Source organism: Cebus imitator, unplaced genomic scaffold, assembly GCF_001604975.1.
Source record: "Cebus imitator isolate Cc_AM_T3 unplaced genomic scaffold, Cebus_imitator-1.0 Scaffold25, whole genome shotgun sequence".
Taxonomy (NCBI): domain Eukaryota; kingdom Metazoa; phylum Chordata; class Mammalia; order Primates; family Cebidae; genus Cebus; species Cebus imitator.
In genome coordinates this window covers 10,750,731-10,763,058 of record NW_016107340.1, presented here as the reverse complement: position 1 = coordinate 10,763,058, position 12,328 = coordinate 10,750,731, and the positions used below count along the sequence as shown (strand labels likewise).

At 39.6% G+C, this 12,328-nt stretch overlaps 1 protein-coding gene across 1 annotated transcript in view; it reads right to left on the bottom strand.

The window, feature by feature from the left end:
* The window catches only part of LOC108300146 (inositol 1,4,5-triphosphate receptor associated 2), a 55,544-nt gene that overhangs the window by 13,982 nt on the left and 29,234 nt on the right, over positions 1 to 12,328 (bottom strand). Inside the window, exons 10-15 of the mRNA XM_037736523.1 lie at positions 10,240 to 10,299; positions 10,067 to 10,131; positions 8,473 to 8,572; positions 6,656 to 6,790; positions 5,798 to 5,899; positions 4,310 to 4,473 (exon numbers count right to left, since the gene is read on the bottom strand). Coding sequence (XP_037592451.1) covers positions 4,310 to 4,473; positions 5,798 to 5,899; positions 6,656 to 6,790; positions 8,473 to 8,572; positions 10,067 to 10,131; positions 10,240 to 10,299 — 626 coding nt within the window. The remainder of the gene's footprint in view (positions 1 to 4,309; positions 4,474 to 5,797; positions 5,900 to 6,655; positions 6,791 to 8,472; positions 8,573 to 10,066; positions 10,132 to 10,239; positions 10,300 to 12,328) is intronic.

Here is a 12,328-nt window from a genome sequence, read left to right as displayed (position 1 = left end):
TATTGTTGCTGAATTTGTGCGCTCCTGGAGGAGAGGCTCCAGAGCTTCCTATTCCACCATCTTGTTGGAATCACGCCTCTTCTTTTTTTTTTTATTTTAAAGACATCACTTTTATCTACCTTTCTCTCTTCCAGGAATAATCTATATTCTCAAGAGTGTCCATTATTTTCCAAGAGAAATCAAAAGGACTTTAAGGACCATCATAAATCCATATTTATTAATACTAATACTTTTGCTTATATGTATTTTCACCAGAACATGTTTTATGAACTTTATGAATCATAAGTCTTAGAAACAAGTTTTTAAAAATATTAGATGGTACCATCTGTTAAAGATATTCAACAGATGATGAACTTTTGAATATTTTTCTCCCATAGAAATTTTATTACCATGTAAAGAGGTATATATTAGCTTGTGTGTATGTTTAAATCCAACAATTCTCCCTGCCAACACATTCTAATGATAAGTCTTTCTCAGACTTTGCATCTTTCTCAGACTTGGCTATCGAAATAGCACACCATTTACTTGGTTTTCAGATCAAAAGCCTCTAAGTCAAGGATGACTCCTCTCTTTCTTGCAACTCCACACATACAACTTGCCAGCATGTTTGATCCGATCCACCCTCAAAAATGCACTTTGAATTTAACCATTTCTTACCACTTCCATGACTATTACCCTGGCCCACAGTACATCCTTCACCTGGACTACTATAGTAGCTCCTAACTCTATAGCTTTTTGATCATGAAATATTTTCTATTTCAACTCAGTATACAAACAAAAAAACACACATGCACACACACGGCTGAAACAAAAATTCAGTTCAGCACTACTTATTCTTACTATATGTAATGCACTCTATTATTTTATATCTCATTTATTTTTTAAAAATGGGTCATGAGCCAGTAAATTGATATCAGAATCTCTAAATGGTTATCTTTTGTTGAAAAACTCTTCTCTAGCTGGGTGCAGTGGCTCATATGCCTGTAATGCCAGCACTTTGGCAGGCCTAGCTGAGCAGATCACTTGAGATGAGGAGTTTGAGATCAGCCTGGCCAGCATGGCAAAACTCCTCTCTACTAAAAAAAATAAAAATTAAAAAAAAATACAAAAATTAGCTGAGCGTAGTGGCACATAGCTACTTGGGAATCTGAGGCAGGAGAATTGCTTGAACCCAGGAGGTGAAGATTAAACCCGGGAGGTAGAGGTTGCAGTGAGCCGAGATCACGCCACTGTACTCCAGCCTGGGTGATGGAGTGAGACTATGTCTTGAAAAAAAAAAAAGAAAAGAAAAACTCTTCTTGCTGATTTCACTGCTTTCGCTTTTGCCCTCTATAAATACTTCATCTAGCAGATGTTTCAAAACACAAATCACACACACACACAAAAAGAAAAACAAAAGCAAAACACAAATCACATTTCTTCTCTGCTCAAAATCCTCTAATGGCTTCTCACCACACTCAATAAGATCCTAACTCCTAAACATGAACTGCAAATGCTGTGTGTGCCCTGGCCCCTTCTGTCCCTCTGGCCCAACATCCTACCACTACCCAGCCCCTGTCCTGCCCCAGCCATGCTGGCTTCTTGCTGCTGCTCAAAAACACCAAGCTTACTACAACCTTAGGGTCTTTGCATCAGCTACTTCCTCTGCCTGGAACATGCCAGGATTGTCACATAGCTCACTCTCTTGCCACACTCAGCTCTCCATTCAATTCATCACTTTTCAGGCAGGATTTTCCTGGCTATTCTCTCTAAATTTAGGTTCTCCTGTTCCCTGTCACTCTGTCTTCTTAATCTGCTTTAATTTTCTCCATACAACACCCTGACGTTATATATCTATCTATTTGCTGTTTGCACCCTTTATTAGATGTTTGTTTCATAGAGGCAGAGATTCCTGTCTTGTTTCCTATAATTCCTTAGCACCTGCGGTTCAGGAAGGGGTGGAAGCCAGGCAAAGAGCAGACACCCGCATGGATATTGTATAAATCAAGTCTTGCTTTCCTTGCCAAGCCTTCTGAGAGCACTCCTTTCTGTCCATGCCTGTATTTGGACCATTCAATTCTTTCCATTCTTCAGCACTAGAGCCTATTTACCCCACAGCAGAATGGGAGCCTTCTCTTCCTCAGCAAACAGCCCCCAAAAATGTACCTTTAATAAACATTTCCTACCTCATGTAAACAGAATTCTCTCTCATCCCTGCAAAACACTCCATTCATTTTCTTCTCTTTTTTCTAAAGAGGCAGTGTCTTTCTCTGTCTCCTAGGCTGCTAGAGTGCAGTGGCACAATCATAGCTCACTGTAGCCTCAAACTCCTGGGCTCAAGCAATCCTCCCACCTCAGCCTTCCAAGTAGCTGAGACTGCAGGCATGCATCACCATGTCCAGCTCATTAAAAAAAATTTTTTTTTTGATACAGGGTCTTGCTATGTTGCCCAGGCTGGTCTCAAACTCCTAGCCTCAAGCAATCTTATTGCCTTGTCTTACCAAAGTACTGGGATTATAGGCATGAGCCAGGGCACCCAGCTATTTACTTATTCATAGTTAAAATCTCCAGTCAAATTATTTTGTGTGTAGCCTTTATGTGGCTTTGTCAGTTTTAAATTGTGTCCAGAAGCCAGAGGTTATAACCATCTTATGCTGGCAAGGAGTATTTTGCCCAATACTAGGTTTCCAGAATATTTTTAAAGCATCTTGTATCAGATTTAACAAGTTGACAGTGGGGGGTTAACCATCTAAAGAATACAGGCTTTGAAGTCAGACAGAACTAAGTCTGAATCCTAGCTATCACTCAATCCCAGCTGGGTGACCTTGGGCAAATCAGGGAACCTCTCTGGAGATACATATATGTCAAATTCTTAGCACTACATCTGATAGAGTAGCTTCTAGACAAATGACACCTACTGTTATTTAACTGGACTGCTTGTAGGTCTAAGTAGGATAATACAGAAGATTCACTCATTTCGAGATGACATTAGTGCAGACCTCTCTCCAAATAGTTCTTTGTTGCTAAACAGAAGAATGTTGACGCTCCCTTTCACGGAGATGGTATCTGCATAAGGAAGCTGCATGTCTGCTCAGCCCATGTCTTTTACCGCTACAGGGAAGTGTGGGCTCTCTGCTTCTTAGGGAAAGCAGAAGATCATTTTCTTGAGAGTTCCTTCTGGTATTACCTCTCTCTGGTATCTAGTTTCCTTATATTTGGGAGGAATAAAATAGTTTCTTCTGGCTATTTTCTTCAAGCTTACCTCAGTCTCTAACTACATTTTAAAATTTTGTTCAAGTGCAATATATACCCATGTTCATTTGCTCATTCGCTCAGAAAGCATTCCTCAAGTGAGTGCTAAGTATGGTCCTAGCAGTTATATAAATGGTGGTTAACAAAAGATAAAATCACTGTGCTTATGGTTTCTAGAGTATAAAAATTACAATAATTTCCCCATTATGATAAGAATCAAGGGCAAAGGAAGGAAAAGAAGGTAACTTATTTTATATTTGTTATTATCTATTCCCTATGACTCATTTAACTGACATTTAGTTGCCCAGTGCCCAATGCGATACAGCATTTACTAAGGTCAAACATAAAACCCAGTGGGGAGGAGCCAACAGACCACTTTGATTAATCACTCTCAGGCCTTAGTCAATTCAACTTTATCTCCTCATGCCTTAGTCCTCTGTAAAATCATGAGATTACTAGAGGATCTCTAAGGCTTCTTCTGATAAAAGACTATATTTCATAATTTCAAATTCTTTCTCTAGGGAAAAAATAAATCATTATACTGGTTTCCACCAATTTTTTTTTTTTTTTTTCCCTGAGATGGAGTCTTACTCTGTCGCCTAGGCTGGAGTGCAGTGGTGTGATCTAGGCTCACTGCAACTTCTGCCTCCCGGGTTCAAGCAGTTCTCCTGCCGCAGCCTCCTGAGAAGCTGGGATTACAGGCACGCACACCACACGTGGCTAATTTTTGTATTTTTAGTAGAGATGGGGTTTCACCATGTTGGCCAGGCTGATTTTGAACTCCTGACCTCAGGTGATTCACCAGCCTTGGCCTCCCAAAGTGCTGGGATTACAGGCATGAGCCACCGTGCCCGGCCAGTTTCCACAAATTTTGTAGTTCGTTATTTGCAATTTTGAACATGTAAGTCAATTTCATACTGTTTTACAATTCAGAATTGTCAAACAGAATGTCTTCTCTGAAAAAAGTATCATCTGAAATCAATGTATACAACTTTCAAAAAGTAAACAATGCAGTGGCACAATCATAAACATGTCATGTATATTAAGCATGGATTTCTTATATATAAATCATCATCACCTGGCAAGAAATTCTTTTCTGAAATAAAAATATTCCTGCCTGAATCTCTTCAAAATCTTTATTAACTTGTCAAATTCTTTATCAAGAGATTCTTTGTGGTTTCCCAAGATGTTCAGCATTAAAATACAAAGACTTAGTTTCTCTTCCATGATATGCTTGAATTCCTACAAGAAAAGTCACAGAACAAATCCCAGTATTCCAATGTTAAACGCGGACGGACAAATGACAGAGGCAATCTAAAATGCTGCGGACATTCCATCTCAATGGCATACTGGATGCCAAAATTGTACGTCAATTAATACCAATTCTCATTTGTATGTCAATGAACACCAATTCTCAATTGCCCAGAGTCTGACTATCCTATTGGTTGATTATGTCAATGTAACAAGTATGTATAAAGTGTCTATTGTGTCCCTAAAACTGAGCTTCACTTTCTTTTTCTTAAGTTAGTCCCTGACAACTTCAGCCGTCATCACAATTGCTTTAGAACAGGATGAGACAAGATAATGCAATAATATCCATCTTTATTGATTATCATATTCACATGAAATCTTTAAAAAATTAGATTGACTGTAATCCCAGCACTTTGGGACACCAAGGTGAATGGATCACCTGAGGTCAGGAATTCGAGATCAATCTGGCCAACATGGTGAAAACCCTTTTCTACTAAAAATACAAAAATTAGCCAGGTGTGGTGACACATGCCTGTAATCCCAGCTACTCGGGAGTCTCAGGCAAGAGAATCACTGGAACCCAGGAGGCAGAGGTTGCAGTGAGCCAAGATCGCACCATTGCACTCCAGGCTGGGCAACAGTGAGACTCCATCTTAAAAAAAAAAAAAAAAAAAAAAAAAAAAAAAAAAAAAAAAAAAAAAAAAAAAACTAGATTGGCAAAGGTGTTGAAATCATATTCCAGAGTTTACTTATTTTTCTTTATCTTAAGGGGTTGATAGATGCTGGAAAGTAGCTGGCAGTCAAGAAGTAGAGGTAAATAGGTGATGGACAGATGAAAGAGATATCTACCTTCTCATATGCTTCCTTTCTAATAAAGCTGGGAATGGCTACCTAAGAAGCTCCTGTTTTTCCAATGTTCTGCAAGTTTCCGAGACAATAAAACTGTCCAAGTCTCAGGAATAAGATTCTTTTATACAATAATTATTCTTTCAAAGTTAGGCAATTTTAACAGGCTAAGGAAAAATCTAAGCTTAGACTAGCCAATTCTCACAAGGATATAAATGCATTTTTCATTAAATCACCTGATTTATTATTTGTCTCTCCCTTACGTCTCACATATCTGCCCACTCACTCCCCCTTACATTCTTTCCTCACCCTCACACTCATATACACACTCATACACATACTCTATACTCATCAGACGAAGCCAGCAGAAGACCACAATAAAGTCTTAGAAAGGGTACTGTATATACTATTACCTGGCTTAACAAAGTAGGAGAAAAACCAGGAAAATCACAAAATACAGAACACTTACAGTAAGCTGTTCCTCCCACTTTTCGTTCACAGTAATTTCTGGATTAGTTACCCACTGTCGAGAGCTTTCAATGAGGGTTGCAATTTTAGAAATTTCTTCATGCTGAAAAAAGAGTTCCACATCTTCAACTAGGAATTTAGATGAAAGTCGCATGCTATTATATAATCAGAATCCATTGAGACCAAAGTTCTACTATACAGGTAACTCAGGAAAGTACCAGAGTACATTCCTTTGCATCTAATGTCTCCAGTGACTTTCTTTTATTCCAGGATGCTGCCATGTGTATATATCATCAGGTGCTCTAAACATGTTGAATATATACAGAGAGAATCATTTTCCAGAACAAAACCTATCTTTTTAAATAGAAGAAGACAACCATTTTCACTTGGGTTTACCACTCACCAAACTAAATGCTACCTACTCTCTGCTAGGCACCATGAAAGGGACTGGCAATACCAGTACGAAAACGTTCTCTGATTTCTCCAGTCATCTAGCATTTCCAGTGAGCAATCAAAACGGAGGAAGAAATACCAGCCATTAACCAGGAGAAAAGTAAAAGGAGGAAACTGTTCAATACATACCATGTCTTCAGCCCTTTGATACTAAAGATTAGCCCACAGGAAAAAATAAACTCAAAAAATCCATATCTAATGGTCAATCTGTTAGCCCTGATTGGACCAGAACTAAAAGGTCAGCTTCAGAAAGGTTTGAGAAAAACCTTCACTTTTCAGAGTGTATTAATTTGGGTCTCACCAGCACACAGATATATTTGGACTCAGCAAACAGGCTGCAGGTCAGTTATCTGCAGATATTCCCAGGCAAAGTGGAACACCACGATACAGGTATGTTATACTATACCAGCTTCTGAAGTGTGGCTATGAATTCCACTCCATTTTGCTCAGGCTCTCTTAGTAACAGCAGCATTTCTTGATCCACCATGGCATCCAGAGATGACAAGTTGATTACATTGTGCTGCCTTTCAGTTTCATTGTTCTGAAACAGTTATAGAAATGCCCACAATTGCCATCTGAATAAAGAACATTTACTATTTTTACTTAACAAAAACGATGCTCATGAGTTAAGGTAATTGTCATCGTCATTTGGTTCTAAACAGTCTTGTGGAATTCTCCTACATCCTAAAACACTGTTGACATTTTCTCTCTAGGATGGCTTCAACTGAACATTTATTCTGTCTTAAGGAAAACTCATTTATCAATAGATAACATTTACATGCGGATGATATAAACTGTTATGGCTCTAATTTTAACATAAAAATAGGTAAAGAAATACCCAGGGGGGAGAAACTGGTGGAGGAGGGCTGCTCAATCAATCCCACTAAAAACAGGTTGGCTTCTTTTGTCTCCCTTCAGTTCATAAAAGACCATATGATGCTTCACAAAGTACATTCCCTATACTTCTCTCAAAGTTTCTGTCTCCTGTCGTATTTTAAATATATGACCCAAGCCTTCTTTTTGCTGTCTGTTGAAAAGATCACAGGACTCTTATTTCAAGATTCTAGTTAGAAGACAAACTTCCTAACTCATCAGTGGGTAAACCTCAGAGCCAGAACTTTGCTGGCAGATAACCCCCGCTTTAGAAACTATAGAACTTTTTGGGCTGGCATCTTGACATCATTATTATCTCAGAGGACTGAGGATAAAAACACACTGCTGCGGCAGATTTGCCACAGTTTCATTCAGTCTGGCAGTTTGGCTTGTTTTCAAAAACACAGTGAAATGATGAGTATTGGAAACGGAATGTTAGGAAAGCACAGCCCTCAGCAGAATGTCCAGGGCTGCCGGAGACGGCTTCAGATGAAGGCAGCATATGTTGTCCCTGCATCCTTGGCAGAAGCAATTCAAACAGCATTTGCCCAAAGGCATTCTATCTCTCCTTTCAAGGTCGCATCACAGCTGTCAACAGGAGAACATTCTGACATATCCATTGTCCACAGATAGGAAGAGACCATCAAATGGTGAAAAGAAAGCAATTTGCTAAATAAAGCATTTCTGAACTTAACAAGCACAAAACTGGAAAATACAAAAGAATGAAAATATAGCAAAGGGGAGTCAGAATGTCTTTATCTCAGAGAAGGTTTTTAAACTATTTCTTCCCATGTTATAAAGTACTGGGTCTATCAACCAAATGGAAATTGTTTAAACTAATCAATTCATCTTGCCACTTTAACCAAAACACACGTAAGAAAATGTTAGTTTTTGTTTAGAATGTAAAAATCAATTAATTTGGGTGGATACAATTATAATCTAAAGCAAATACATTTGGTGTTGTGTATGGGCATCTTTATTTTCGATAAATGTATTTACTTTGAGGGTTTGAAAAATTCTAAAAAATAACTCATGGATCTCTACTACTACCTTTAGAACCCCAGGCTGGGGATTAGGACAAGGAGTCTGTCCTGTTAGGAAAATAAAGATTTCTAAGTCTCAAAGTCCCTGAATGTATACTTCCACAAACCTTCAACCTTGCTGTAGCTTTTGGCTGTAACTTGAAATCGGTCCTTTCTCCCCAAGCTAAGAAACTAAGAGGATGTACTATGAGTACATTCTCTTAATGTCACTGGTAGTTTTCAGCAAGCTGCAAACCTTCATTTAATCATAAGCTATCACATGGGGTAGTTACTTTTTAAAGCTTTCCATCTTATTATAATGACCTACCTCTGCAGACTGAGCAAGAGTGAGTTCATAATGTAAAGACTTGTCTCCTTCAGAGATGATACTATTACGCTCTCCATTAACATTCAACTGGATCCCATTTCTTGAAAAAATAAAAACAAGAGTCTAGTTAGGTATATCTCCAACATTACGTTTTAAGTCTCTAGAATATAGGGTTCATTTCCAACTATCAGTCAGCACCCATGTGAGCCAAGGATTATGTAACGTGCTTGGGAATATGGAGAGAGGTCAGAAACACTCTCTGTCTGCCAGGAGCTGCACAGACTAGTCAGTCTAGGAGGTCACAAACCAGCCACTTTTTTAAAAAGAATTGGCGCCAAAAGTTAAAAATCAGAAAATGTCACTTAAAAACCTCGATTTCTGGCTTTTCTTGCAAAATCAGAAAATGTGGCCAAACTAGGTCCATACAGTTTTGATGTCACAATTAGTTGGAGCTAAACAGAGTAGCCCCCTCACCTTTATATGAATAATGCACTTTTCATCTTTGGCATTTGCATAATGTAGGTGTGTGCATATTCCATTAACTTTACACATTTTTGTTATCTGGGTGGCTCTTGTGCATCTTGTGCTAGAATATTACTCACATTCAGAAACAAATGATTATCATACAGGATGATGTGTGTTAGGACAGGGGCAAGAACAAGGTGCCATGCTTACATTCAAAAGGGTTACTTAGGCTGGGAGCGATGGCTCACACCTCTAATCCCAGCACTTTGAGAGGCCGAGGCGGGTGGATCATGAGGTCAAGAGCTCGAGACCAGCCTGGCCAACATGGTGAAATCCTGTCTTTCCTAAAAATACAAAAATTAGCCAGGCATGGTGGCATGCACCTGTAGTCCCAGCTACTTGGGAGGCTGAGGCAGGAGGATCGCCTGAAGTCAGGAGACAGAGGTTGCAGTGAGTCAAGATTGTGCCACTGCACTCCAGTCTGGGGGACAGAGCTAGACTCCATCTCCAAAAAAAAAAAAAATAATAATAATAATAATGGTTACTTATTCCAGGGTAAGGGAAAAGCAAGGGAAAGTCAACACAATGAACTGAATGTTTGTGTACCCCCCAAAAATTCATATATTGAAATCCTAACCTCAATGTGATGGTATTTGAAGATAGAACCCTTGGAAGGTAATTAAGTTATGAGGGTGGAGCCCTCATGAATGGGATTACTGTCCTTAGAAGAAGGAGACAAAGAGTTAGCTAGCTGCCTTTCCTCCACGCTGGTATAAGGATAAGTCAGCAATCTGCAACCTCATAGGGGGCCCTCACTAGAGCTCAAGCTTGTTGGCACCCCGATTTTGGACTTCCAGCCTCCAGAACGGTACTAAATAGATGAGTAGTGTTGAAGCCACATAGTCTATGGCATTTTGTCATAGCAGTCTGAGCTAAGACAATCAGGGAGGCGTGGTTGGAGGGGGGGGTCATAGCAAACTCACAAAGGAGTTCTCACAGAGAAAAATAGGGAAAATATCACATACAAAGGTATAGAGGAAAATAAGATGGCACATACAAAGCTCAATTGGCCAATAATGTATGGTAGAGGCACAAGAGAGGAGGCTGGCAAGGGTTGCTGTCTAGTTACCTGATGAGGTCCTGTTGCAAATGCTGTAAGTCATGAGCCAGTTTACTTTTATCTCCTTGTAAATTCTGGAATTGCACACAACATTAGGCTGTACATGTTACTCTAGTGAGAATTTACATTGAACAAGCCCACCTTGCAAGCTGTGACATTAATAATAATAATGACAAGTATACCTCTATAATGCTTCCATATTCTATGATGGTTGATTTAAGTTCTTCTATATATAAGCCTTTCTGAAAAGTAGGAGAGAAATAATAGCAAAAAAGTAATGGGTCCACCAAATCATATTTATTAGACTATTGATGTGAGCCACAAAAGAACTGTAAATGCCCAATCATCATGCAATTCTACCAATCTCACTATCGGAAAACTGAACCAGTCAGTGTCTGTGATTAAAAACACACAAGGATGGCTGGGCACGGTGGCTCACGCCTGTAATCCCAGCACTTTGGGAGGCTGAGGCGGGCAGATCACCTGAGACTGGGAGTTCAAGACAAGCCTGACCAACATGGAGAAACCCCATCTCTACTAAAATTAGCCAGGTGTGGTGGTGCATGCCTATAATCCCAGCTCCTAGGGAGGCTGAGGCAGGAGAATCACTTGAACCTGGGAGGTAGAGGTTGCAGTGAGCCAAGATAGCACCATTGCACTCTTGCTTTGGCAACAAGAGCAAAACTCTGTCTTAAAAAAAAAAAAAAAAAAAAAAAAAAAACCACACACAAGGACAAAAAGGCAGCAATATGTAGCTGATGTCAATATAATCTGTGTTTATCTGACCCAGTGGAATCAAAGTCTAAAAGGTGATTCCTAAGCCCAAATCATAATTATATTTATCATGATGTGTTTTATTTTATTTTATTTTTTGAGATGGAGTTTTACTCTTGTCGCCCAGGCTGGAGCAGAGTAGCACAATCTTGGCTCACCACAACCTCCGCTTCCCAGGTTCAAGCGATTCTCCTGCCTCAGCCTCCCAAGTAACTGGAATTACAGGCATGCACCACCACACCCAGCTAATTTTGTATTTTTAGTAGAGATGGGGTTTCCATGTTGGTCAGGCTGGACTTGAACTCCCAACCTCAGGTGATCAGCTCACTTTGGCCTCCCAAAGTACTGGGGTTACAGGCGTGAGCCACCGCGCCCAGCCCATGGTGTGTTTAAGAAAAAATCAGTCTTGCAAATGACTAATGAAATTAAGACATCCGATTTTTTCCAGTTCTAATGATACCTCTTCAAAATCATTGTTTTGTTTTACAAGACCAAAAGATACATATAGTGAGTACCTGACCTCTAATTTTATCCCGTGGCTAGCATGGTGGCTGGCACATGGCAGATGATCAATCAATACCTGATGAATGCTGGGCAGGAGTGCAGAATGGTGGGAAGACCAGAGTCATGGAGGAACTGAGTAGCCACTATTATCACAATATCATTACATAGAGAACACCCACAATGAAGAAATCAAGTTAGGACAATAGTCATATTCCAGTCAAAGTCTACAAGGTACATGTTTCCTTTGAAACTCCAAAATGTTCAGGGAAAAGAAGAGTGGCAAGTAGCATTCTTTCTTCACTTCCCTGTCATGGACTGTGGAAGATTATTGACTTAGGCTGTGTTCCTTCCCCTGTCTCTTAAGCTACTGTAACCAGCACCTTTGTAGCAAGTATCCTTGCCTACAATCGTAGGAAACAAGAATAAATAGAATAATATCTATCTATATAACTATCTAATCAATCAATTAAATTAGGTTTCAAACAATCTGGGTATCTATTCTTCTTCCACCCTAAAATGAATGGCTGCAGGCTCATTTATGTTGTTAGAAATTAAAACAATGTCACCGGTATCTAGCCAGTGACTGGTAGACTGGCTCACTAATATTTGTCACATATGTGGATGAACATCACCAGAATTTAGAGAAGGTATGTTCAAACTTATTTTTATAAAGTACTATAAAGGAAAGTCTCATGACATCATATTAGAATCCGATCTTTTAGACTGGGCATGGTGGCTCATGCCTGTAATCCCAGCACTTTGAGAGGCCAAGGTGAGTGGATCACCTGAGGTCAGGAGTTCAAGACTAGTCTGGCCAACATGGTGAAACCCTGTCTCTACTAAAAATACAAAAATTGGCTGGGTATGGTGATAAAACGCCTGTAATCCCAGCTACTCAGGAGGCTGAGGCAGGAGAATCACTTGAATCCAGGAGATAGAGGTTGCAGTGAGCCAAGATCACGCCACTACACTCCAGCCTGGGCAACAATGCAA